Source organism: Bacillus rossius, assembly GCF_032445375.1.
Source record: "Bacillus rossius redtenbacheri isolate Brsri chromosome 4 unlocalized genomic scaffold, Brsri_v3 Brsri_v3_scf4_2, whole genome shotgun sequence".
Classification (NCBI taxonomy): Eukaryota; Metazoa; Arthropoda; class Insecta; order Phasmatodea; family Bacillidae; genus Bacillus; species Bacillus rossius.
In genome coordinates this window covers 35,104,021-35,131,688 of record NW_026962011.1, presented here as the reverse complement: position 1 = coordinate 35,131,688, position 27,668 = coordinate 35,104,021, and the positions used below count along the sequence as shown (strand labels likewise).

The following is a 27,668-nucleotide window of genomic DNA, read 5'->3' as shown; positions in this document are numbered from 1 at the left end:
GTCGCCAGAGCTCCGGTCTCACTGCACGCACGCGTCCGATCAGAACCGACGGCACTCCTGCTTGGCGGGCACGAACAGCGCACCCGAGTACAGCTTCTTGGGCGTGAGCCTCCAGGAGATAACCTCGACCTTCTTGAAGGGCTCGGGGGCGCACCCCGAGCACACGTTCAGTATCTGGAGGACCTCCCCCTCGGCCGGCTCGCGCTCGTACTCCTTCTTCTGCTGGGGGTCCGTCGCTCCCAGGACGTTGTGCGTGCCCCCCAGCAGGCCGCCCGCGTCGCCCAGGTAGTCCCCGGAGACGAAGGACGTGCCGTCCAGCCCCAGTAGGATGCCCCTCTTGGCGGGCTGCTTCTCCTCGGGCGCATCGCCCAGCATCTCCCGCTCGAGGGCGCCCTCCGGGGCCGACCGCTTCTTGTGCTTGGTCTCCGGGAGCTGGGTGGTCTTCACCAGGTCCTCCTTGGAGGCGGCGCGGATGAGCGCGTCCTCCTCGCGGCCGGGCGCGACCAGCGGCTCGCTGCCGTTGGTGGTGCCGGCCAGCTCGTTCCGCTTGAACAGCTTGTGCTGGAAGAGGTCGAGGGAGAGTGCTGTGGGCTGCTGCAGCTCGGGCAGCAGCGCCCCGGGGTTCCTGAGGACGCCGTTGGGCCCGAGGTGCGGCCGCCCCAGCTGGGCCTGGATGTTGATCTCGGGCCGGAGCTGGCCGCCGACGAGGAAGGGGTTGGGCGGGAAGGGCTGGGGCGGGGGGGTCGGCGGGGGCTGGGGCTGGGCGGTGGCGGAGGGCGGGATCCCGTTGGCGGGGTTGGTCTCGTGGTGGTGCCCGTGGTGGTGCTTGTGGTCCCGGTGGGCCTTGCCGGGGTACAGTGCTGCGGAGTAGAGGTGCAGCATGGTGATCTCGCCTAGCATCCCCCCGGAGCCGCGGGGGGAGTCCGGCCCTTCCAGGAAGCCCCCGCCGAACTGGCGCTGCTCCTGGCCGCTGACGGCTATCCCGCCTCCGGGAATCTTGTAGCCGACCAGCTACAGGCGTCACGCGTGACAGTTGATTAGTAACACGTCTCCGTAAAACTGTTAAGACTTATGGTTTCTTAAATGCATTTTAACCGCTTGGCTCTTATTTTAGACTATTACCTACATTTTATCCAGAGGATTAATTTGAATACTGTAATTACATTGAGCCATCAAGACATCAAACATTTTTCCGGTTTTGCTGCCAACTTGACTGTGTTTTCTAGCTAATGGTTCAATGAAATTACAAGTGATCAGTATCAGGGGTTTTTGCAAAGTTTCATTGAAAAAACTGTTCAGATATGTGTTTAGAAGGTTGGGAACATTAGAATGAAAGTTTTTATTGCAGGTACCTAGCAGGTGATTCAGAAGAAATGTGTCATCCATCGCATAACAAAAAAAACCTTTTTAGGAAAACATACAATTTTTGTTGTTGTTGTGATTACATAATTCATATCAAATATAGCCAAGTAAACATGTAGTTTTGTAGGCAACCAATTCAAATTATTATTCCCTGTACCGATTGTTGAACGGGTGCCTTTAAATTGATGGTTTTTTTTTTGCTCCTTATAGAGTGAGAATTAGCACAAAGTAATACATTTCTTTTGTTATAAATTTCACAATTATGGCAGTTCAGACTGTGCTGTGTTTTCTGCTGTTGTGACATTATTAATCTCCATAAATCCTTAGGAGTATTATTTTTAATATTTTCCTTTTTTTCAGTTTTGTTATTGTGTAATAAGTTATACAGTTAATAAATTTTCTTTAATTATTTTTACTAGGGTTTTTTTTTCAAATTTAAAAAAAAATTGTGTATTTTATTAAAATAATTTCAGATCTTTATTGTGGAAGCAAGCCAGTTTTTTTGGGCAAGGGGGGGATACAAGGCTAAGGCTTGCAAGAACAACAAGCAGAGCATGTGACCAGTGTCAGTCGACTCACCCGGTTGTGGAAGCCCCTGCCGACGCGCTCTGCGTTCACCCACACCTGCCACTCGCCCGTGCGGCCGTTCCACGAGTGGCAGGAGTGGTACCAGCGGTTTAGGCGGAGCGGGTAGTTGAGGCGGCAGAGCGTGTGCCCTGCCACCGAGATGCTGAAGTAGCTGCTTCGCGCCGTGTTGGACACCCACACCAGCACGGCCTTCGGCAGGTCGGGGACTGGGGAGCGGGAACACGGAACACTTCAGCGTCGTGCCGGCGCGCACAGATCCAACACTCCTCAACTGAATGTGAATGTTGTCTACGTCGTGGGCTTGGGCGGCTCACCCTTCTCCCCTTACTTGAAAAAAAAACCCTCACCAAGGGGTCCCGCTTGAGCTTGCAAAACCTTAACTGTGAAGTGGGCATGATGAACATTATTCTGTAGGCCCCCCCCCTCCCCTCCCCCTCCCCCTGGAAATCGTACAGATTTTCGCCCCTAATCTGGGTAGTATATCGCAAAACGAAAGTAGCAAGTACGTACCACATATGAATGAATGGCTATTTCTGAGAGTACTTAATGGAATTAAGTATATTACTGTTACAAATTTAGCGAGACAAACTCAGTACATTAACTTCATTTCAGAGTTCCATTTTCCATTTTACAAATATATATCTATATATATGTGTGTGTGTGTGTGTGTGTGTATAATCTTAAATTGTGGAGTATAAAACTTTACATCACCGTCAAATAATTGGACATCTTGACAGGATGCAAACTTCTTACTACGTGAGCCAAACATCGGCTGTTTGAGTTCCATGGACCTTGTGTAAGCATCAGTGCACAGAAATTAAAACGTGTAATTCACAGCAGAAACTACTGTTTAGTAATGTAATACAGTGTTGGTTAATTTTTCTCACGGGTATTTAATATTGTATGTATCAAAGTCCTGTGTGTTTTGTATAAAAATATATACTTTTTTTAAAGTCATCATTATCTATTTCCCTTGTGATAGAAAGCCCATGGCAGCAGCAGTGCCAAATTCATAGAACAAATATTTGTTTTAATGAGTTGAGTCATCATTAATCTCCAAACATCCGTAGGAGTATTACTTTGAATATTTTATGTTTTCAGTATTTCGTGCAGTAAAATTTCTGTAATACTTTTTAGCCAAAACTATATTTTAAAAAATTATTAATATTATTGTTGTTATTTTAACTCCTAACTCTACCTGAGGGATGACCCACCTGCGTATGAGAATATTGGGTGGTCATTGCTGTGGTTGTAGAACTTGGTCCAAGCGCACATTGTGAACTCAGTCATGTCCGGAATGGACAACTTGTATTGAATGTACTGCAACAAACACAGGAAGAGCTATGTTACAAGAGATCCTAAGATACAGTGCACTTATAGCTGTAACTAGGGCAAAACACTGCGGTTTATCTTCCGGATGTTCAGCAACCAAGTGGTTGAGAGAAATCCCGTACTTTACCAAACTACTTTTGTGGATACAAATATTGGAGGTTTGTAAGTAAATGATAAAGGTTAAATATATATATATATATATATATATATATATATATATATCTTAAATTATTTTGCAAGTGAACACAACATAAGTGAAAATATTTAGTTGAAAATTGTTTTTATTGAATTTTTTTTTCAATTATGTTAGGCATATTGGACTACACTCTTTTTTGAATAAATGAAAACAAGTTGACTTGTAATTATTTATACAAAAAACACTTAACATTGACAAAAAAGTCAAGCAACCAACATTTTAGTGTTCATTCTAAGGCAGTAAAAAAAAACATTGGGATAGAGCATTGACACCTGTCACCTGTCTCTTGAGGAAATCACATTTCGTGCTTGCATTTCTGTTGGTAACATATCATCTATAGATTATACTATAGTAAGCACGCACTCCTGTGTGTATTTTACATAGTATGATTCATTACATGAGAAACAATTTACATGTGCTATTTTCGCCATTGTACTTGTATGCTGTAAATTTATCTATAAACTCTTGACTTAGTGTAATCTTCAGACCAATTTGTATTTAGAAATAAAGGTGTGAATTTCATGCTAAGTTACATGTAGTGGCAACAGTGTACTGTGCTCAATACATTTAGGAAATAGGAAAACACCCAGTAAAAAATTATGGTCTATTATGACATTATGTACAAAGTGTTTCATGTACAATTATAAATAAAATAAAAAATAGATATCTCACAGAAGAAAATATGAACATCAGTGATTTGAATTCAGAAGATGAATACAGCTGTAAATTTAAAAAGTTGAAGTCCTCACTTTAAGAAGGGTCATGAAGCCTCACCATAACAAGTTTCGATGAAATTAGTAAGACTTTACTAACTTTAAACTCACCTGATTGAGCAGCCAGTAGTTTGCATAAATAAGAAGGGAAATTTTCTTACAAAAAATTAGTGGCAAAAATCGTTCAAAATGCAATTTAGATTTTGTAATGAATATAAACCTAAATTTGTACCCCTTTGCAGGAAGGAGGAGGGGGGGATAACCTCTTTGCTTGCTGTTTACTTTCACATTCTTTCCTTTTGTTGGTGGGATTGGTAGATTTTTTTAGTATATTTTTTTTTGGGGGGGATACATTCTCCCATCTCTCCTCCCCTCTCCTTGCTACGCCCCTGCTCAAAGATATTGTGAAGATATTGATTTCTATCAGGTCCCGCCCCCCTCTGGAGAGTTTTTATGCGCGCGCCACTGGGAGTCTCCATTGTAGCCCTAAGTTGCACTCGAGCGCGGGTGTTTGAAATGAAAGTGTGGGGAATCCGAGCAGGTCGGTCCTGTGTTGTCTTTGGTCTTGGGGGGGGGGGGGGTTGTGGAGAGGCGTTTGTTACACGAAAGTGGAGCTCTCTCTCTCTGTCCCCTAATTGGCCAGCGGGACAATGGCGGCACCCTCGGTGGGGACCTGCTTTGTTCTCCCGCCGGCGCGGCGTGGCGTGGCAATTCAAACTCCCGCCCGAGGCGCGTCGGCCAATCATGATACACGCTTGGTTAGTGTTCTATACTGGCCGTCGCGTCGTTGGCGACGTTTGCTCGCAAAATCAATTCTGATGCACTCGATTTCCATGACAGCAGCATTACGGGTGGCAAGGTTTGTGTGCTCATCCCTTCAATCCTCTGAATCCGGAGCAATAAAAACAATATTGTTTTTTTTTAATGTTATTATTTTTTTCCAGAATTTTGCACTCCCTGTTCAACTTCCTCAACCTACAGTAGCGAATTAATTTGGCGCGCGATGCCAGGCCTGAGAAACGGTAATGAGATTTTCGCTACACACAACACACACACACACACTCACTCACACACAAACACACACACTTAGAAATTACAGTAAATTTACGGATTTTTCAACTCGAATGAACGAAGAGTTCTTCGTAAGTTTGTAAAACTGAACCTTCGACTTATGAGTACTGGTTTTTAATGCAAACACACACGTAGAAGAATGTTTTGTGAATTTTTTTGCTAGTACACCAAGATTATTATCTTTAAGTTCAGAGTTAATAAACTTAGTATCCGTATACTTACGTACTAAGATAACGGTTAATTTACGAAGATCCCATGATGATTTGTAACCGGCGTTCTTCGTAATTTCTCTCTCTCTCTTTCTCTCTCTCTCTCTCTCTCTCTTTCTTTCTCTCTCTCTCTCTCTCTCTCTCTCTCTCTCTCTAATTCTTTGCGAGCAATCGGGGCCACCGGGATGACGTGTTTATGAGCTGGTGCGAGAGTTGCTCGGGAGTGGATCAGTCCGGTCCGGCGACCAGGACGGAGCTCTTTCTCTCTTTCTCTCTCTCTCTCTCTCTCTCTCTCTCTCTCTCGGTCGGGTTTCACGCCACGAAGAAAATTGTAAGCTGATAAAAATTAATGTACCTATAACTGCAAACTTTATTTAAACCGGTTAAAAAAAACTTAAGTTAAACTGAAGGAAGTAGGCCTAAGCAATTAGGTTCTTTTTTAATGCTAATAAACTAAATCATATTTCAAGCTAGAAAAAAAAAGGAACTACAGTTGAGCAAGCACGTTTAAATCTCTCAGATTTTTTTTGGTCACTAAACTAATGAAATATGTAACTAATTGTTCTGATTCTTGTCAGTTTGAAATGGCTTATGCGAAAAGCTGCGATCACGTTAAATTTAGATACTGCAATATTTTTAACTATCGGCTATAGTCTCGAAATCATGTTCGCGAAAAATAAATGCCCATAATAATGGACAATAAAAAGTCCTCCCCCATTTTTTTTATAATAAATTTCTACGACATTATCATATATTTAAGTTCTAAACGGAGTTAACGTGTGTAACACATGTAATGAATATTGCTCGATGGCACGGGGTTTCAAAAAAAAAGTTTTTATTTATACAACTTTGCAGCCGGTCGCATATTTCCCAATGCTTTTGTAAACGTTTACATTTTCTTCCCAACTCTAAACTGTCAGGTTGGATCTGGTGTTAGCATTATAATTGTGACCATTTGTACAGACTTCTCCAATAGGGTTACGGAGCTTGTCATATTTCAGCTGTCATGAACCAATTAGTTAATTCTTAGAATATTGGATCCAACCTTAGGAGACCAGAATACGCTAAAATTGTAATAATTATAACCTTGCTATGGTTCGTCTGGAGGACTCTGGGCCAAGAAGAGACCCCTCACTCAGTCGCAGAAGTATCGAACCACGGGCCTAGTCGATACGTATCGCAAGTCAGCCGCCAATGTGCAGGGTGTATTGGCTCGAGCATTCAGAGGAACTTGTGGGGTCTCTCCTGGAGGTGATCGAAATCACGAGTTTTTCCGGTCTCTACTTATCCTTCGTGTCTGTGAAGTTTCACTTATACCGCGCTTGATTACCACGTACCCGGGAGGGGGGGGATGGGTGTTTGTTACATTTTTTTAGGCACGTTATGAAAAAAAAAAAAAAAAAGAATCTTGCCTATAGTATACGCAGATGCAAAATAAGTTCTGCCTGGTGCGTTTATTGCTGCTGTGAAAATGGTGTTGAATGAGGGGGAGGCTATTCACAGCTCCTGTCCCGGGCGAAGGAAAGCCTGGAAAAGGTCCCGGGTTGTTGTCTCGCCGGTTCTCCTTCCTGCCATTCATTATCCGTATCGACGGCTTTCTCCAGCCACCCTTCGCGCGTGTCTCCAGCCTCTGGGGGCATCGTGTGACGTCATCGCAGCCGCCTGCACCCCGCAGCACCCACTGACCGGCCTTGTGTGTGTCACGGGCAACGCTGGAAGAAGAACACCCGGGTTAACTCAGCATATCCAAGGGCGTTGGGTCAAGTCTGAATAATCACCAAAAAAAAAAAAAATTAATTTCAATCTGGAGATTACCCGTGTACACATAGGTCTACCCAACGCTGGCTGGGTAATGTTAGGTGTTGCGTCAATTTTGGGCGCGGTAGGTTGTCCTCGTACTAAGGGCCCATGCATATTTCGCGAAAAGATTCAGAGACTAGTTATAAGTAGAGACCTGCAAAATTCGCGGTTTCGATGGCCTTCAGGATAGACTGCACTTACACCTGTACACTCGGGCAAATAACGCAAGTTCATTGGCTGCCGACTTGTAAGTCGTCTCGGCTGGTTTGTCTGTGATTCGATCCTTCTTTAGTCGAGGGTTTATAACTGGTTGAAATTCGTCCAGATGAACAGTAAGCCAATAGCAAAATTATCGAAGAGGTATATGTGTTTGAATTCTAGCCTATCACCGAATGAATCCGCGAATTTTGCTGGTCTCTAGTTATAAGTTAAAACAATGTAGCACCGTCTCTCGCGAAAAATGCCTGCCCCTACATACCCTGTGTTTTTGTTTTCGCCTACCAGTACGTATTTAGCACTTACATCTACTTAGCACTTCCCAGTCTGTTGCAGCTTGTTTGTTCGTAATTAGCATGCAAAAACCACGTTTCTATAATCTCGATTACTTTTCTGCTCTTAATTACCAACGATCCTAGTTTTACTGAACTCCACAAGAACGGAAAATTTTATTTCGGACTATGACAGATGTTTGACAAGTATGTGATTTGTAGAAACTATTTTTTTTTTTGAACAGTTGCATTAGAACGTGCATCGTGGATTCTTGTACAGTGGCTTATAAAAGTTTATGTCGTGTCATAATCATTATGATTTGCCAGCCTGCGTCTGGAATGCCGGGTAAGTGGCTTAATTCAGTAAATAAAAAGATCCATTAATTCAGTCTTCTTATCCACTTTAAGCTTTGTCTTCGCTGTTGTCTGTTTAACGTTTCACGAGCCGTGCGGGTGGTTCTCTTTTGTCTTCCTTTCGGTACCGCACAACCACATTTATTCCTCTCCTGCAGTCTTTTTTTCGCCTCTAGTAATTGTCGTTTGCAGATGAGCGCCCAAGCATCTTCAATTAGTTACGAAAGCCCGAGTCGCTCAGCGGCTTGTCTTCACGTCATCACGTGGTGTCATTTCGCAAGGAGAAACTCCGTTATGAAACCCAAAGCTACAATGTTGGCACGCAGGTTCGGACGTCATCTTCTCCCCCTCCCTCACCCCCCCCCCCCTGCTTTTAGATGGTAATGCTAATTGAGGAACGGCTAATGATCTGACTAGACAGTAATTTACACATGAGAGTGTGCGTCATGGTATGAGTGCGCTCTTTTGGTGACTAGAATTTTTTTTGTTTGTTTATAAGAGTGTTGGTTTCTGTGAAGGGTGGGGGTGAGGGAGATTAAATCCGGGATTATTAGACTTTTCTCAAAGCATACCAATTTGTATATTACACGTAGATACATCTAACTAATCTATTATTAACCGTGAAATAAAAATATGCAATCACCCAGGAGTTTTGCAAGTCAACCATGAATGAAAACGTGGTTCTTAAGATACCAAGGAATTCATATATAAACTGTTAGGGAGGAAAAAACGTGTTTCGCCGTTTATATATTTTCCCACCTCCATTTTCCATACATTTTTGAGGATTTTTCCCTGACAAACCTTCCTTTTCAACCTTTTCGACTTCGCGTGTAGATTGTGGCTACCAGGATGAGAGTCACTTTTATGTCATTTGCCAACGCCAGGGTATGTTTGATTTGGCCGTTAAATGACTCCATTTTCCCTGTGTTTTCATTGTGTGTTTTACTTTTCGACAACTTGCAATCCCCCCAATAAGCATTTTGGGCAAAATTGTGGACTTTAGGTTTCCTCTGTAAACTATCAGTAATGAACGAGAAAGTAGCGCAGTTGTAAGACGAGCACAAGACCTGTGTTCCGGAGGACTTGGAATCCTGGTCCAGCCATTCTGACTTCTGGTAGGATAAGGCAACACCTTTACCATAAATACATAAATAATTAATAAATAAACTTATTGTCTCCAAACCAGTTCGATGCATCTCTCCTCGTCCTCATACCTTGTGTTTGTTTTTTTCGCCTTTCAGTTTTTTAGCACATTGAGTTTCGTAATGAGGGGCGTTAGAAATTTCATTATTTTAGATAAATGATTATTTATCATAGATGCGATTTATTCACGCACTAAGAATTGAAGATGCTATTTTTGTGTCACTCTGTCTATTGTTATCATAGAGGAAGAATTTTCTCACGAAAAAAAAAATCAGTAACTAAAGCAGAAAAAACCAGTAGGGCATTACAGAGGCACAGAGGAGTATAGGCTACTATTGACGGCTAATGAATCCGTAATAAATACGATTTCTCTCGTGGTCCCTTAACCGTATTTTATTTCAAATTTTCGCGGATAAGGACATCATAGCCGTTGCTTATCGGCAAGATAAATTAATGCAATGCGGCCTTTCCGCTTTTTCTTCACCTTCACCCTGACAGCTTTTTTTTTTTTTTTTTCCCCATGAACTCGCGTGACGTACCGTGAAGCGTGGAAAGTGTGTGGACGCCATGTGCTGGCTTGTGGGTAAAGAAAGTGGCTGCGGTTCCGCTCGGGCTACCAGCTGCTGGAATTGCCTTTCCTTGAGTACCGTTTGCCGCCGTGGCTTTTAGCGGCCACTTCGTTTACAACGCTCGCAGGAGAAGGCGTTCCTAACTACCTACTCCCCGCGCTTCGGGGCCGATACTCTCGTCATCAACCGCTGAGTAGGGTCACGTTCTGACTACTGTTTGTTTGAACTGTGCAGTTTAGAAATAGCATCGCCCACTAATCTAATACGTGTGCAGAGCTACAGGAGTAACCGCTTGATATAAAAAAAAAAAGCTCAAGATCTCCGAGTAATGTCTACGAAAATCAGGGACATGACTAGACACTAGTTCACACCCGGGACAAGAACTCATCTTGGCACCCCTTTTCTTTTTTTCAAACCAATTAAACCCAAAACCTTTTCCGACAACAACTCATATCGCCACCACATATTACCTACTCCCTCTATTCCCGATATTTTATTATTCAACTTAGATTGTGAATAAATGGATTAAATTGTAGTCATTTAATTTCCGATACATCACAATTTGGATAGTGCGCGAAAAATACCAGTTTTTTTTTTTTTTTTAATATTTGACGGAAGGCATGTATGTACATATCTTTCAATACAAATAATTTAGTTCATCTGCCCGCCGACAATTTTTTTTTGTGTGATCTGACAGTACGATATTCAAGTAAATTTCTTTAGTAACAAACACTGCAGGTTCAGCCCCCCCCCCCCCCCATTTTTTTTCAAATGTGGCGCCCAGGGCACAGTCCCATCTGCCCTCCCTCCTCCCCTTGGTTACGTCCCTGATGAAAAGCTTTTACGAATACGCTGAGGGCAGATGAGTAGTTATGTTTCCATATTTCGTCATTACCCGCCCCACTGACGCAGTTCACCCCTGACGAGACGAACACCTTAAGAGGGATGTGGCATTACCATATGGCAATTTAAAATATTTTTATACCACTTGTAATAATAAACCTTCCTTGCTTTATTTTTGTGCAAGGCAAAGGTCTTAGTTTTGGCTACCTTTTGAAGTCAAAACTTGTGAACTGGTGTGATTATCATGACAATTGTATGTAGTCGCCCGTCTGAAATACGAGAGATATTCGTAAATAAAGCTCCGTTTTATCATTAAAAAAAACTCTTGAGAAACTGTTTTTTTAATAAAAACTTATCTCACTAATTTAATTTTTTGTAATGACCAAACAGAGCTTACTTTACTAATATCTCTCGTAATAGGTTATTTTCTCGCGGCGCTTATAGCCTAGCACTTGTAAGTACATAGTGGCCGCAACAACGTATAGAAGGTTTGGAACGTACCAAAGATTGGGATAAATAGTTCAGAATTAGAATTATAGTAGAACGATGGAGTAGCCGAAGCACCCTTAAACTTGTGGACTGCCGTGCCACGGTGGTCGACTGGTGACGTCACTCGCGCCCCGCCAGCAGATCCCACCCTCAACTCCTGGCGGCGAGAGGGAAACGTGGCGGACGTTGCCACGGGCCGGTTGGGTTTCCTCGGGATTCTGCAGTTTCCTCCCGCCAGCCGTCTCAAAGTCAGGCGCTAAGCCGTCACTGACTGATGCTAGCCATCGGTACGCTTGTCAAGTCCCGTACGCTAGCTCGGCGCAGACATGTCCGCAATGAATCATCTTATCTATACTTGGTCTTTTTTTGGGGAATGACGTTCAACGAATTCTAACGAAGGAAAATAGACCGACTGCCATTCTAGGACCTTGCTAGGCCGACTGCCATTCTTGGACCTTGCTAGGCCGACTGCCATTCTTGGACCTTGCTAGGCCGACTGCCATTCTTGGACCTTGCTAGGCCGACTGCCATTCTTGGACTTTGCTAGGCCGACTGCCATTCTTGGACCTTGCTAGGCCGACTGCCATTCTTGGACCTTGCTAGGCCGACTGCCATTCTTGGACCTTGCTAGGCCGACTGCCATTCTTGGACCTTGCTAGGCCGACTGCCATTCTTGGATCTTGCTAGGCCGACTGCCAATCTTGGACCTTGCTAGGCCGACTGCCATTCTTGGACCTTTCTAGGCTGACTGCCATTCTTCGACCTTGCTAGGCCAACTGTCATCTTTGGACCTTGCTAGGCCGACTGCCATTCTTGGAAGGCCGCCGGCAAGGTCGGGCGCGCCGCGTCCTGGTCCGAGCCCCATTACTTGCACGAAGGCCGTAGGTGGTTCCGTTACTTTCTAAGAATGTGTTTCATGTCGTGATGGTTAATTGTAGCCGTACCAACACTGTGTGTTGTTCTTCCAGGATCAGCTTGTAAGCACTCTTTGTCGATGTTCACTCGATGAAGTTCGTCGTTGGCGATGTAGCTAGGCCCGTTGCACACAAAGCGGATTTATCCGAGCGGACACCCCACCGTCGCTTATGGTCGGATATTTTACCGTCGCTAATGGTCGGATATTTCACCGCCGGCAATGGACGGAAAAATTTACGTCGGTACCAGCAGTTGTAGTTCTGGAACAAATTTCAGTTCAGTTGTGTAGTCTGAAATGAACCACCAAGAGCAGCTCCTAGCATTGTTGTTATTCCCTCGTCGAATGAGAAGACGAAGAAAGTGCATGCAGGAGAGTTCAGATCATACTGCCCAAAACAAGAGCGGTAAAATCCGCTGTGTGTGCAAACGTGCATTTGATCACGTAGGCCACTACTTCGAAGCGCCGGTAAAACTTCCGTTCGGCTCCAGTGGCACCGGGCGGCTGTACAGCTAACGCCGACGTTAGACTTAGCGATAGTTTTTTTTTTTTGTTTTTTTTTTTTTTTTTTTTTTTTCGTCGAATGTGCAAGCTCCAATGTACTACAGCGGGCTACTAGCGGAACGGCGGCGACGGTAAAACATCCGCTCGGAAAAATCCGCATTGTGTGCAACGGGCCCTACTCACACGCCCACTGTGACGTCATGCCGGCCGCGCAGGGGTCGCGGAACCGCCTGGTGCGCGCCGAGCGGAACTGAGACCCGGCTGAACTTCGCCTTGGCGCGCCGACTGGGGGCGTGACTTGGCGCATTCCGTCAGCGCGCGGCGGGTACGCGTCCCGTCAGCGTGACGGGTAGTCGCTCCTCTGTCCGCGGGCGAGGCCGGCTTCAGCAGCTCAGCCACATGAGCACGACCTGCGCGGAGTGGGTCCACGATTGAAATTAGCCAGTGAGATCTCGCGATGTATCCGACACGTTGGTAATGCTACGACTATTACTTTAGTAACTACAGAATTTTTTTTTTATCCCGTATCTTCTGACCAGAAACATATAAATTCATTTTGGTTGTTTCACATTCTTAGTTAATAATTATGACCTAGATTTATTTTTATATATTTTTTATATTAGTAATTGTTAGTGATGTTTTTATGGGGCAGGTATTTTTCGCGAATAAATTTCAATGCCTATTAGACTGAAACAAGGTATACCCGCACCAGCGGTTTCTTCCTTGTGATTGGCGGCCGTCTGCGAGAGAAGCCGTTGCCTTATTTGACCGAGCCACTCAGGGCGCGTTTTTCTTCCGCAATGAATAACTGTGATTGGTGTTGTAACAATTGACATGTACATGAAAGAAATCCACTCAATCACGTCTCGGAATCTTTTCGCGAAATATGCATTGCCCTAGTAATAGCTAGAGACCGGAAAAATTTGCGGATTTATTTCACGACAGCCTGAAATTCAAATAGTTATACCTCAGTGCTGCCTCTGCTATTGGCTCAAAACTCACCTCAGTGAGAAACACTCAACCGAAGCTGTATAGAATCACAGGCCGCTACGTTGGGACACCTCCACAAGACAGCAGCCAATGAGAGGGTGACATTTGACCGAGTGTACGTAGGACTATAAAGTTCATCCTAGAGGTCATTGAACCCGCGAATTTTTCCGGTCCCTAGCCATGCATAGTTCGCGAAAACATTCCGAGACTAGCTGAAAGTTAAAACACTGTAGCACCGTCTGTGTTTCGTGATTGGGTGAATTTCTTTCAGGTACATGTCGATTGATACAACACCAATCAGAGTAATTCAGTGCAAAAGCAAACACGTCCTGAGTGGCCGCCAATCACAAGGAAGAAACCACTGGTGCTGTAATACCTTGTTGCAGTCTAATAAGCGTTCTGATTTATTCGCGAAAAATGCCTGCCCCCAAGTAATGTGTGGTGAAGGCTACCATTTTGCTTTCATACACGCATCTAGTTTTCGCTCGTCAAACCATCGCGCAGAGAAGCTCCGTCGCGGTCGAAGAGAACACACGCAGGCGGCTCGGTTTGCTTTGCTTCCCCGAGCGCCGGTTGACGCGTGTGTCACGTGGTGCCTCCCGCGCGTGCGAGCGACGAGAGAAAGGCTAGGGACCGCTGTAATTAGGGACCGGAAAATTTCGCGGGTTCAATGACCTCTAGGATAGACTCCATTATCCTCTGCACTTCTCAAGTAAACACGCCTGTTCATTTGGGTACTAAATTGTGAGGCGTCTCCACTGGGTAGCTTGTGATTCGACGCTTCTTTGGTCGACAGTCTCTCATTGGCCCAGAGAGCTCCAAGTTAAACTGCGAGCCAATAGCAGAACCAGCAGAATTGTACACATGTTTGAATTTCAGCCTGTCACGAAATTAATTCGTAGAGACCTGCGAAATTCGCGGTTTCGATGGCCTTCAGGATAGACTGCACATACCCCTGTACACTCGGGCAAATAACGAAAGTTCATTGGCTGCCGACTTGTAAGTCGTCTCAGCTGGTTTGTCTGTGATTCGACCCTTCTTTGGTTGAGGGTTTATAACTGGTTGAGATTCGTCCAGATGAAGAGTAAGCCAATAGCAAAATCATCTAAGAGGTATATGTGTTTGAATTCTAGCCTATCGCCGAATGAATCCGCGAATTTTGCAAGTCTCTATTAATCCGCGAATTTTTCCGGTCACTAGTCGGAGATAGTCTGTAGTGACGGGACACTGGTCTCGTGCGTGTACTGAACGTGTTGCCACGGCTGCCACCCCACCGGTCGCACGGCAGTGACGCGGCCGGCTCCGTCGCACGGCGGACTCGCTTCCGCGTGGCTCCCGTGCCACGTGGCTCGTCGCGAGCCGCGAAGCCCAGTGCGAGCGTGCCAAGCGAGACCTCAGCAGCAGACTCGCCTTTTCTCTTCCCGACACGTACAGCCGCCATTCGAGGCCGTTTTTGTGTTAATGCTAATACAGTAAAAGAATTGAAAAGTTGTGTTTTCAGATTTACATAAATCTGGAAATGCAGTGTTCAGTAGTAATAAAAGACTTCAGAATAATGCTTATAATGTGCAATTGGTGTGTCTGGAGCCACATGGCCTCGGTGTCGACATACAAGTGCGAGTGGAACGAACATGGCGCCGGGTCCGTACACTTTTTTTTTTATTTTGGTAAGCTACTGTTATCGCCTTGAACTCAATATGCCGGCTGCATGAAGGGTGCACTTCAAAAATGTTACGTGTGGACCGAAGAGCAGTGTCTACTGTGCGAGGTACCGCGAGGTAGCGAGGCAGCGAGGTAGTAAGCTAGCGAGGTATCGAGGTATCGAGGCAGCAAGGTAGCTAGGTAGCGAGGCAATGAGGCAATGAGGCAATGATGCAGCGAAGCAGCGAGGTATCGATGTAGAGAGGCAGCGAGGTATCGAGGTATCGAGGTAGAGAGGCAGCGAGGTATCGAGGTATCGAGGTAGAGAGGCAGCGAGGCAGCGAGGTATTGAGGTAGAGAGGCAGCGAGGTATCGATGTAGAGAGGCAGCGAGGTATAGAGGTAGCGAGGCAGCGAGGTATAGAGGTATAGAGGCAGCGAGTTAGCGAAGTATCGAGGCAGCGAGGTAGCAAGGTAGCGAGGCAATGAGGCAGCGAGGTAGCAAGGTAGCTAGGTAGCGAGGCAATGAGGTATCGAGGCAGCGAGGCAGCGAGGGGCAGTTACCTGGAAGTACAGCTCCTGCGCCATGGACACCTTGTAGAGCGCGCACTGAGAGGCAGCGAGGTATAAGGTAGAGAGGCAGCGAGGTATCGAGGCAGCGAGGCAGCGAGGTAGCGAGGTAGCTAGGTAGCGAGGTAGCGAGGTAGCTAGGTAGCGAGGTAGCTAGGTAGCGAGGCAATGAGGCAATGAGGTATCGAGGTATCGAGGCAGCGAGGCAGCGAGGCAGCGAGGGGCAGTTACCTGGAAGTACAGCTCCTGCGCCATGGACACCTTGTAGAGCGCGCACTGGTCCGAGTCGTCGTCGACCAGTCGCAGCTGCGGCGGGAAGCCCAGGCGTCGCGACGCCCCGGGGTCGTCGAAGGGCTCGCCGAGGCCGGCCGCCAGCTGGACGGCGTGGGGCGGCGCGATGGGCGTCCAGCCGCCCCCGTCCGCCCCTCGGCCCGCCGCCAGGGCCAGCAGACACGTGACTGCTAGAGTGGGCAGCATCACCGCCTCAGCGCATCACCCCACCTGCCGAGAGCACCCTGCCTTCACACGTCTGCACACCGACCACAACACTGTGCACCGAGTGGCTTTGTTACACCACAACACTGTACACCGAGTGGCTTTGTTACACCACATTACTGTACATAGGGTGGCTTTGTTACACCACAGCACTGTGCACCGAGTGGCGTTGTTACTCCACAACACTGTACACCGAGTGGCTTTGTTACACCACAACACTGTACACCGAGTGGCTTTGTTACACCACATTACTGTACATAGGGTGGCTTTGTTACACCACAGCACTGTGCACCGAGTGGCGTTGTTACTCCACAACACTGTGCACCGAGTGGCTTTGTTACACCACATTACTGTACATAGGGTGGCTTTGTTACACCACAGCACTGTGCACCGAGTGGCGTTGTTACTCCACAACACTGTACACCGAGTGGCTTTGTTACACCACAACACTGTACACCGAGTGGCTTTGTTATACCACATAACTGTAAACCGAGTGGCTTTGTTACACCACAACACTGTACACCGAGTGGCGTTGTTACTCCACAACACTACCCGAGTGGATTTATTACACTTTAGTACACCAGTGGCTTAGTTACAACACAGAACTATACGCCGAGTGGATTTATTACACCTCAGAACTGTACACAGAGTGGCTTTATTACAACACAGAACTGTACATATAACAAATTCACACAAAATAATTTTGTATTCTCTAACTTCTGGCAAATGTCTTTACGCAAAATTATTTTCAACCAAATGACGTTTACTCAAGTGCAATATTATATTAGCTGTAATAATTTTAGAAACGTGTCTCTAGGTAAAAATGTTGGACAAAATTATGCAATCAGGATCTATCATTTCTTAAGATTGGGATGTTTGTTAAACTGGTACTAGTTACAACGAAGCAGTACATATTGCTATAAATTAAGTTCTGTGTCGATTATTTTACCAGATTCTAGTAGTATATCTGTTGGCTTTCCGCCATGTAAACAAACCCACGTGTCTTTGGTTATATCAGCTTGTTTTGACAGCTGTTGGCTGAGAGTAGTAAGCCAACGAGCAGGAGACGTGATCATGTCAACAGCCCAAGGGGTCGGCAGAATTTCGTGTGAGATGAGCCAAATATTAAGTAAACAGATTCTCCGTTTTTTTTTTTTTTTTTTTTTTTGCCGCCCGGAGGTGGTGCAAGCTGTCCGTTCGCTGGCCAGTGCAGTGGTCACCGTGGTCTCTAAGGCGTGAAGTAATACTTCCCAATTCAGACAGGCCGAAGTCGTGGTGGGGTGAAGCGGTGATTTAACGGTACCATTCTCACTAGTATCTGGAAGAATGCGTCAGCCTCCTGAGACACGTAGGCAACTTGATGCTTAGCGACTCTTTTTTTTTTTTTGCGACCAGCAACATGTCTTTTCTCTGTACGTACGTGGAATTTTTTAGACGATTAAAAAAAAAACTAGATGGAATCAAAATATTTATTCACGGATTCAACATAAAGTCTATAAAAAAAAGGCTACTGAGAAAAAAAATCCATAAATGTAAAAATGAGTACGGTAATCATTAGTAGCGCTCCACTGATAAAACCAGAAGACCTAAACTATCAATATTATATTATTATTAAAACAAGAAGCCCCCCGGGCGAGTGCGGGGCTGTGATTGGGCCGCGGCAGCAAGGCTGGGAGGGGAGGAGGGGAGTCGCGCTCTGCCGACCCTGCAGCAGTCGACCATGGCCCCCGCAAGGACCCCTAGGTCCAGCCCTGTTCATTTTTTAATGTTTAACTATTGAATATTTGAACATATTGAATATTTCATAAATAAAGCTTATTTTGGACTGATAGAATAGTAACCATAATATTATAGCCTGTATATTCAGGTTAAATAATATTTCTAAAAAGAATGTAGGTAATAAATAACCATGCAATTAAAATATAGCGCGTGACTGAAAAATTAGGGTTTTTTGGGGATGGGGAGGGGGGGGGGGATGGCGTCTCCGATCCTGGGTCCAGGCCCCGTAATCGAATTTGGTGGCCATGCAGTCGACTGCAGCTCGGCGTCCGGTCCTGCTCTGCGTGTTAGGGGGGGGGGGGGGTGTCGTGCCTGGCGCGGAGAGAGTCATTTCCCGTCTGCTGCCCGGCCAACACCTGTCCACTCTCGCTCGCTCCAGTCACCTCCAGCATCTTGTCTTCACTGTGAGCCTCGCTTCGCGAACTGCCCTGATCGGTGTGGTGGCAATACAATAACTACAAATCACCATTTTTATTTTTATTTTCATGTGGTGAAAACCTTATAAAACGCTAGTTACGAAATTCGTTAAAAACACTTTAATTAAATTTGGAAGAAAGAAAATATTGTAACTATATTGTAACTGTCATAATAATAAATTACAGGATTGATGATTTTAATCAAAAAAAAAAAACTAGGCCAGTGTTACAGATTTTTATATTTTTGTGTTTCATTACAAAAAAATTTAAATAAAAGAAATTGTGAATATTTGCACTTTGAGCACTTACAAATGTTTGGCTGCATAGATACGTCTCAAGATTGAGGAAAGTATATTTGTGGAAAACAATTATTTTTTTTACATTCGCGATTTTATCGAATGTAGAATTTTACTTTTAATTATTTCTTAATGCTATTATATATTTTTTAGAAGGTGTTATTTATCTGGCCCTCGTGTGGACTATACCGGCCGGAGGGGGGAGGTTTGGGATGCTCCGGTGACGTCAGAAGGCGACGCTAGCGCTGGGGGGGAGTGCGGCACCACGGAGAACCTGAGAGACTGGCGAGTATGAAGCGCGTGAGGCGCCACGTATTTGGATTCTAGCCTGTCGCGAAATGGATCTGCAAATTTTTCAGGTCTCTACTCATTGATTATAGAACTGGCATCGAACCATCATTCCTCACCTCACTAAATTACCTTGACGTCACAGAGATCACGACCATCAGTGACTTTTATAGTCATTTGGTTATATATTTATGTATAGAGACCTGCAAAATTCGCCGTTTCGATGACCTTCAGGATAGACTGTACATACCCCTGTACACTCGGGAAAATAACGCAAGTTCATTGGCTGCCGACTTGTAAGTCGTCACAGCTGGTTTGTCTGTGATTCGATCCTTCTTTGGTTGACGGTTTATAACTGGTTGAGATTCGTTCAGATGAACAGTAAGCCATTAGCAAAATTATCTAATAGGTATAAGTGTTTGAATTCTAGCCTATCACCGAATGAATCCGCGAATTTTGCAGGTCTCTATTTATGTATCACTTAGAAGTGTTGAAAGTTTTCATCTTTTTTTTTTTGCAACACTGGTTTCATAACTAATCATACCAGACTTCCTAACGTAACAATCGGGGCTTAGTTATGTTGGCAACAGAATATTTGACAAAAATAAATTAATAATTTTACGCGAGAAGATTTGGAGATTGACTTTGCGTTAAAACACTGTTAGCATTTTGTGAGTGTAGTGATTGGCGGAGCTTGTTTCAGGCGCATGTCTACGGTCAGAGCACTAATCACAGCCATTCATTGCGTAAGCAAGCGCGTCCTTATGGCCCGGCCAAATAGGCAATGACTAGGGCCACGCATATTTCGCGAAAACATTCCGAGATTAGCTGAAAGTTAAAACACTGTAGCACCGTCTGTGTTCCGTGATTGGGTGAATTTCTTTCAGGTACATGTCGATTGATACAACACCAATCAGAGCAATTCAGTGCGAAAGCAAACGCGTCCTAAGTGGCTCGGTCAAAAAAAAGGCGACTTCTCTCGCAGACGGCCGCCAATCACAAGGAAGAAACCGCTGGTGCGGGTATACCTTGTTGCAGTCTAATAGGCGTTCAGATTTATTCGCGAAGAATGCCTGCCCCTAGCAATGATTAGGGCCATGTAGTTTTCGCGAAAATATTTCCAGACCAGCTGTGTGTTTAAACTGTGTAGCATTATCTGTGTTTCGTCGTTGGCTGGGTTATTTCAGGCGCATGTCTACTGTCAGCTCACCAATCACAGCCATCCAGTGAGGAAGCAAACGCGTCCTGAATGGCCAGACCAGACAGGGCAGTGGCTTTCTTGCAGACGGCCGCCAATCCCAAGGGAACAATAGCATACTTTGTTGCAGTCTAATGAGTGACCAGATTATTTCGCGAAAAATGCATGCCCCTAGCAATGACTTCTCTCGCAGGCGGCCGCCAGTCGCACAGGAAGAACCGCCAGCCAGTTTCACGAGTCTTCAGAGGACCCCGCCCCTGTGAATTACAAACATTGGGCAACGCATCAACACGAAGGCGCTGCCAGTGATGGACGCCACCCAGACGCAGCACTCTGGGGTTTTTCAGGTCACAGCCTCGATCCGTTACCAGCTAACGACGTGCTCTGCGGATTCGTGCGGCCATGCTGCCCGACGTTTATAGCGGCAGTTACCGCCGTCACTGGGCCAACAGGTTTGAAAATAATTTTTTTTTTTTTTTTTTTTGCCAACAACCACGTCTCGTTCACGATCGTTCGTGTCTCAACTTAACAGCACTTACCTTTGGCGAACCACACCCGCTAATTGAAGTTGGAAGGTATCAAGGAATATTTTTGACGTGACAAAGTCTAATAAATCGATGAACGCCGGCTGCACGCACGAAAAATGTTTCCCGTTAAGTACATTATCCCATTACGCTCATTGTACGCTTGCGCCGCATCTATCTCTATTCCACTCGATTGGCCTATGCGTCATGGTGATTCATATAATTGATGATAGATATTTGATTACAATTTATTTTTATGAAAACTTTTTCATAATTATATTTAAACTTTATAGCTAAACGCCAGTTTTTTAAAATTAATTACATGTCATCTACACGTGAACTGTTTCGTCGACTGTTTATAAAGTGAAGTGAAAAGTTAATGTGGTTTTCATTGCTAATTACAACAATTTTGGCAATAAAGGTTAATTATTCTTGCATTTTAAAAATCTGATTACTAGTATAATTTCAAGTATTTATTCTTTTATTATTAAAATAAAAATGATTCAATTTTATTCATGAAAGTGTACAATCATTTCATCAATGTTTTTTTATGACGTTGTCACGTTAAACTATCGTCCGTAAACCGACTTTACAGACAACCAATTTATTTAGCCAACCCCCACGTCTCGTTCACGATCGTTCGTGTCTCAACTGAACAGCGCTTACCTTTGGTGAACCACGCCCGCTAATTGAAGTTGGAAGGGATCAGGGAACTTTTTTTTTACCGAGCTGTTATTTCCATTGAGAACCTTCTAATCAGTTTTTTTTTCCAGACTGGTCTTTCACTTTGCCGTAGTTTGTTAGAAAGTCTGCGAGTATTTCCTCCGATGGACATTATTAAGATATTGCTAGAGACCTGCAAAATTCGCGGTTTCGATGGCCTTCAGGATAGACTGCACATACCCCTGTACACTCGGGAAAATAACGCAAGTTCATTGGCTGCCGACTTGTAAGTCGTCTCAGCTGGTTTGTCTGTGATTTGATCCTTCTTTGGTTGAGGGTTTATAACTGTTTGAGATTCGTCCAGATGAACAGTAAGCCAATAGCAAAATTATCTAAGAGGTATATGTGTTTGAATTCTAGCCTATCACCGAATGAATCCGCGAATTTTGCAGGTCTCTACTTATAACTATTCTCGGAATCTTATCGCGAAATATGCATGGCCGTAGTTATGACGTAAGTGTTTTCGTCCGTAATATATTTCAAATAACATTTGGAACAAACTTTCAAAGGTATGTATTATGACTTCATAGATAACTTCATGTTTTCAACTTATTTTTCGTGACCGAATTCAAAGCTACTGCTGTAGTTAATACATACATATTCACCTCAGAAATCTTTCTGGGGGGGGGGGGGGGGGGCTTAATCCCGACCGGCTTGGAATACTTTCCATCAAGCTAGCAACGAGAAAGGAAAAATTACTATCGATTACACATAGATCGATTGACAATATTATATCTGCTGCTATATTAACTAATAAAACATGTAGTTGTTTCTGCAGCTAAGGTTATGTGGCTGTCCTCTTACAGGATACGTCACTACCCTGAATATGCCGAGCGGGAGAGGAGAATTTTTCTCGCGGTATTATCGTTTCCTTTGCTTATGCACATTCCGTCTGGGCCTAACATAGACCGATTTTTTAGTATTTTCTTAATTAGATTAAGAATAAACGGAGGAATTTTTTTTCTTCCCCGGCGGTATCGACGCATGCGTACGAGCCGTGGCTGAGTATCCTACACTCAGAGTGACAAGGAGGCTGTAAGGTCGATTCCGCCACGCCCATCGAGTGTCCCATCGCCCCTACGCACGATGCAGATCGTGGGTTCGCGTCCCGGCTCGGGCATGGGCGGGTCTGCAAAATGTCCTCGAGCTACGCCCCCACGCAACATGGCTGAGAGACTATTATTTCAAAGGAATGGAAAACTATATAAGTTTTTACCTGTCAGTAGCATTTGTTACTGAATGTCCTTTTTTTTAAGTCCGACCGTTTTAACTCAGCGGTTAGATCTTCTGGTATGAAGCGACTTGGTGCAGTGGTTGGGTGGAGGATCCGGGTTCGGATCCCGGCCATGGTTGATTTCTTCATTAATACCCCTGCTCTGAACCGTCGTGTGTTTACTTCAGTAATGACTTCGCTTCCGACAAGACAAAGCCGTCAAGCCCTAGCAAAATATAAAATAACACAAATATAAATTATATTCGTTGGCGAATCACCTTTCTGGTTATAGTGTTGTTCTTCGCCGCTGTTCTGCGGAAGGCAAAATTGCAACCACTGCAGTATCATCTAGCCTAGTCAGCCCCCGCCACGCCTTGTTGGGGTCCGAACAAGCCTTCCAGCCGATCAACCAATCGCAATAAATTATCGATGACGGAAATCGCTCATTCCGTTTTGCCTTAGTGTGTGTGTGTGTGTGTTTGAGTGGGCTACGCATATTTTACCCGAGTCGTTTCGTCGTGAAAGTTTATAATTGGCCGTCGAACCTGCGAAACAATGATGGTTACGTAACGGATTTTTTTTTCTTCTTTTTTACTCGGTTCCAATCACTGGTTCCCACCCCGCCTAGTCGGTTGCGCCAATAGCAGCGCCTACGAGGTCTGGGGTCTTTGTGGCCTCGTTTACTTCGTGTCTCGATACACGGCAGTGAGGGATCACTGGGCGAGTTTGTGTGGGTGTGCATCAGACGATTATACAACTGAAAAAAATTAACCGTTTGGTTGAAAAATGAGTGTTACTTAGTTATTTATACCTGTGCATTCTTTGTTATTAATGCCCAAATAAACTATATAAAAAAAAGCGTTTTTAAAAAAAATAGTTAATACGGTCATTCTCGTTCCTGAATACTTTATTCTGTAACATTCCCGTCGATACAAACGCTTCTGAAGAAGATTAACAGAAATTAAGCAAAAATTGTAAATTTTCGAATATAAAGTATTTACAAAGAATGCCTCTCTTTTTACCTTCCCTCTTTTCTCTCTCTCTCTTTTTTTTTAAAAAAAAATCGTGTATAGTGCAATAAATCCGACACTTACCAATCATATTAAATGCATTATGATGTATTTATTATATGCCAACACACTTAAACTTTTGAATAAAGGCTACATTATTTTAATGCCTACATCATAACTTCATAATTGTGATTTATGAACTATTAAAATATCAGGTTTAGTTTATTCTCTTAAAATACGCTCATTTAAACGTTTTTTTTTGTAACGTATATTCCTTTAACAATTTATTAATCTCTCGTTACTTTAACGTATCGCGGTTTTTTTTCTTTAAAAATTAGGAGCTTTCTAGCCTGGCGTGGACTCACGCAGGCTGTAGATGTTCGAAACCCGCGTCTTTGAAGGAAACCATTGTGCGCGCACTGTTAGAAATTATGTCTATTTGCGGACTTTCCAACGAAGAATTTAACTCAAATAAACGAAGAGTTCTTCGTAATTTCAAATAACTGAATCTTCGTATAAACTACGCCGTATTTCGACTTCCGAGTTGCATGTCTCGTTCTAAACAAAGTAGAAACACACGTGGGCAAAATAAGAGTGTTCTCACTCTAACCTTAACCAGTATTTTAATGTGTGTTTTTTTTTTTTAATATACCCAGAATATTCTTTTGAAATCATGTCCAAAGTAAGTGAAGTCAGTATGTGTAAATTTACGAAGATACCTGGATAACTTATAAACAGGGTTCTTCGTAAATTGAAGGTGAAAATTTTTAACAGTGAACTCCAAAAAAAAAAAGGTCGGATGCCTACATTTAAAACATGCCGCAACTAAAGTTAACATTTATTTCAAACCAGACACCACGTTCAAAATGTGTTATTTCTCACTGCTTCGGGCACGTGGGAATACCTTCCAACTGTGCAATTACGGAACCAGCTGAACTTGCCGCACACTTTCCACGAATGGAGCAGTGAGGTCACCGCTACGTCCTGTTAGCTGCCCCGAGCATGCTGGGAAAACTTCGCGCTCTTGACGCTCCCTTACTTGTCCTGCGAGTCAGAACACTGGCAACTGTGTGGACGGGACCTTAAAAGAAGCTGTCATTTCGGAAATGGTGCGGCCGGGGATCTGTGTTCGAATCCCGAAAAAAAGGACGGGTATGTGACGTTTGTGATTGGAAGATTATGAAGAGGGGGAGAGACAGGGAACGGAAAGCCACTACATTGATTTCAACTGTTTTTATGCTATGATAATTTTTTTAACGTTTTATTTTGACAATTTACCTTCGTTAAGGCAGATAATTTCGAAGAATGTCTGTTGACAATATTGTTTTAATGGGAGACGTTCCCAAAATGAATTTAATACTAAACGCCAATACTAATTTTTATGAGTTGGTCTTCACTTGTATTAGGTATTTCACTTAGTTAGGTATATATAGTTCTTTAACGAAGCCAAATTTTGTAAAACGTATACAAAAAAAGTTTTATGTCCTAAAAGCTTTTGAAATCAAGACTTCTTTCTGTTCGTAACCCTCCCCTTATAGTACAGCTTGTTACCCGTTCTCCTTGAAAACACTTTTTTTTTTTTGTAAATGGAACAGAAATGTTCATGTAAAATTACAGACAGTTACTACTTGAAAACAACAGTATCACTTGAAAATAGTGTTGGCAGTAATACTGTGTTTGGATTCTTGCCTAGACATTTATGCTTTGTGCTGTCCCAGTACCCTAATTAATGTTATTTGTAAAACGTTCCCTGAATATCTTTCCAGTATTAACTGCGCACGTAATAAGCGTTATACAATTAAATAAAGTCCAAATAATTGAATATTGTTATATTTTCCATGATTTAAAAACATATATGCATGAATGAAAAATCAATTTAAAAGGAAAAAAATATTTGCCAAATCTCTTAGGAAAACTCAGTATTATCTTGAAGAATGTATTTCTGTATGCGTGTGTTGTAAAAAGTTACAATATATTTCTTGTAGTATTACAAACTAGGTAGCTTCAGCCACTGGTCATAGCTGGATCTCGTATAGGCGTATCCGTATCCCCGGGACGGCAGGGGCGTAAGCCTAAGAGCGCCGGGTTACCAAAGAAAAACCAGGGGTCGAACCCTGTGGAACTTGTACCTACTTGTACTACTAGCATTAGAAACTTTTTCTCGGCAACTGGTTTCCCAAGAAATATTTTGTAGAAGTAAAGACGTTGTTTTTCCTCCTTGTAGCCCCCCGCTGTGAGGTCAGGGGCGGTAGTGAGCTCGAAGAGGGAGTGAAGTGGTTCCGCGTCCAGACCAGCAGTCCGGTTCGCGTGCCTGAGATCTCCTCCAGGCCATAGCCGCGCCCCCCTACCTTCTACGTCGTTCCAGGTCCGCGTTGCAGCGTGTTACCGTTATCTGCACACGGCGAGTCCGCGTCCCGCCGACAGACTTAGTCTATACCCGGGCACGCACACACGGTGCGCAGAGCTTCAGGAGAAACAAAGCGATTTCCAAACTACTCAAGATATCCGAGTGGGTGTCTGCTTACGAAAAGCATTTAAGAGTTCGCTGAGGGCCGGAAAAGTACTTTTGAATTTCGGATTAAGTTTTTAAACTGTATTTTTAGTTTAGTTTTTTAGTACAGACTCTTGAAAGCACTTAAGGGACTTGCATTACACCTTTATTTTCATTTATCCGCGCAATATAATGTTACGGTCACCGCTCAAATTTTCACCGTTATCACGTGACGACGAGAAGACTGCGCGCCAGTTCAGAGCCTTGCGCTTAGAGGCTATACCGCGCTAGAAGCACCAGCGAGCGTCGCACTTATCATCCCGCCTCACTGACTCAGATACACCCCTGACGTGGCGGGCCCCTTAAGCACGATAAAATAACTTGATAACATTCATACGACGTGAGGCTGAGGGACATTTATTTCTTTGTTAATAATAAATAAATTATTAAAGATGGCACACTGATAGTCTAGATGATTCTTGACTGGAACAAGTCCCACAACCACCGCGAATATTGTCGTCGACGTAAAAAAAAAAAATGAAATTGAAAAAAAAAAGTGTATGGTAGCACGTCACAAAAATACGTATCAAATAACATCTTTAAATGAAATAATTTTACAACGGTGACAAGTTTTTGCTGTGGGCTTAGAATTTTGTTCAATTAAATACTATCCAGACGATTGTTCAGCTCAAATTTCAAAGACGTGTACCACCGTAAGTCGTGTGTGTATGTTTGCAGCTTACTTTGTGGTGATTTAATTTTGTCCGTCGGCCTGTATTCCTCGCTGCCGACGAGGTTTTTCAGCTGAAATCATAATTTAAAAAAAAATGAGGTAAATGAAATGGATTGATGTTCTCCGCCTACCTGGTGTCGGGATAAGAGGGCGAACTGGTGTGTTCTCCGGGTGCTCCCGCCGCGCGAACAGCTCTAGCCTGCGCCGGCTCGCGTCGGACTGGCGCTGGACCCGCCGGGCCGCCTCTGTCTCCCGGTCTCCCCGGGGAGACTTTCTCTTCCCTCCCCCCCCCCCCCCACTGTCCCGCCACCCCTGGAGACTTTCACCCGTGTGTGGTGCCGGCCGCGGCCACTCACGTAACGCGACCTCTGCTCGAGCTGGTGCCTGCGACCCGGGTTACCGCATGCAGCGACACGTCTGTCTGGTGGAGGACCGCTGACCGACCGGCAAGGTTCAAGACCACGAGCTCTTCGTGAATGGTGCAGGCCATGAGACATATATCCACCGATAAAAAAAAAAAAAAAAAAAAAAAAAACCTTGCGATACGACATTGAATTTTCAAAATATATATATATTTTTTTTTAATTTTCGTTAATTATTATAAAAACCTACATTTTTAAGTATCAGTGTTTTTGTAAATATTAAACCATTTGGTTGTACATGCTACTGATTGGTTCCTATACGGTCCTTTAGTTCTACCGACAAAATTATATATATATATTTATACA

The 27,668-nt window shown here is 44.1% G+C and overlaps 2 protein-coding genes across 25 annotated transcripts in view; one reads left to right on the top strand and one right to left on the bottom strand.

Annotated features, from left to right (window-relative positions):
• Positions 1 to 27,668, top strand: part of LOC134542024 (coiled-coil domain-containing protein AGAP005037) — a 713,248-nt gene that overhangs the window by 562,017 nt on the left and 123,563 nt on the right. The gene's annotated exons all lie outside the window — the stretch shown is intronic.
• On the bottom strand, positions 40 to 27,165 carry LOC134541995 (uncharacterized). Its single transcript, XM_063385773.1, has 5 exons — positions 27,072 to 27,165; positions 16,006 to 16,275; positions 3,165 to 3,270; positions 1,942 to 2,156; positions 40 to 1,011 (listed from the first exon to the last, which is right to left on the bottom strand). Exons 2-5 carry the CDS (start codon positions 16,249 to 16,251, stop codon positions 40 to 42), a joined length of 1,539 nt encoding a protein of 512 aa, XP_063241843.1. The 5' UTR covers positions 16,252 to 16,275; positions 27,072 to 27,165.

Bases quoted from the DNA above. Each gene is read 5' to 3' on its own strand.
- LOC134541995 (XM_063385773.1), bottom strand. From the start codon at position 16,251: ATGCTGCCCACTCTAGCAGTCACGTGTCTGCTGGCCCTGGCGGCGGGC. The intron at 3,271-16,005 runs GTAACTGCCCCT...TGTTTGTTGCAG, and splicing joins CGCAGGAGCTGTACTTCCAG to TACATTCAATACAAGTTGTC. The intron at 2,157-3,164 runs GTGGGTCATCCC...CCCGCTCCCCAG, and splicing joins CCCAATATTCTCATACGCAG to TCCCCGACCTGCCGAAGGCC.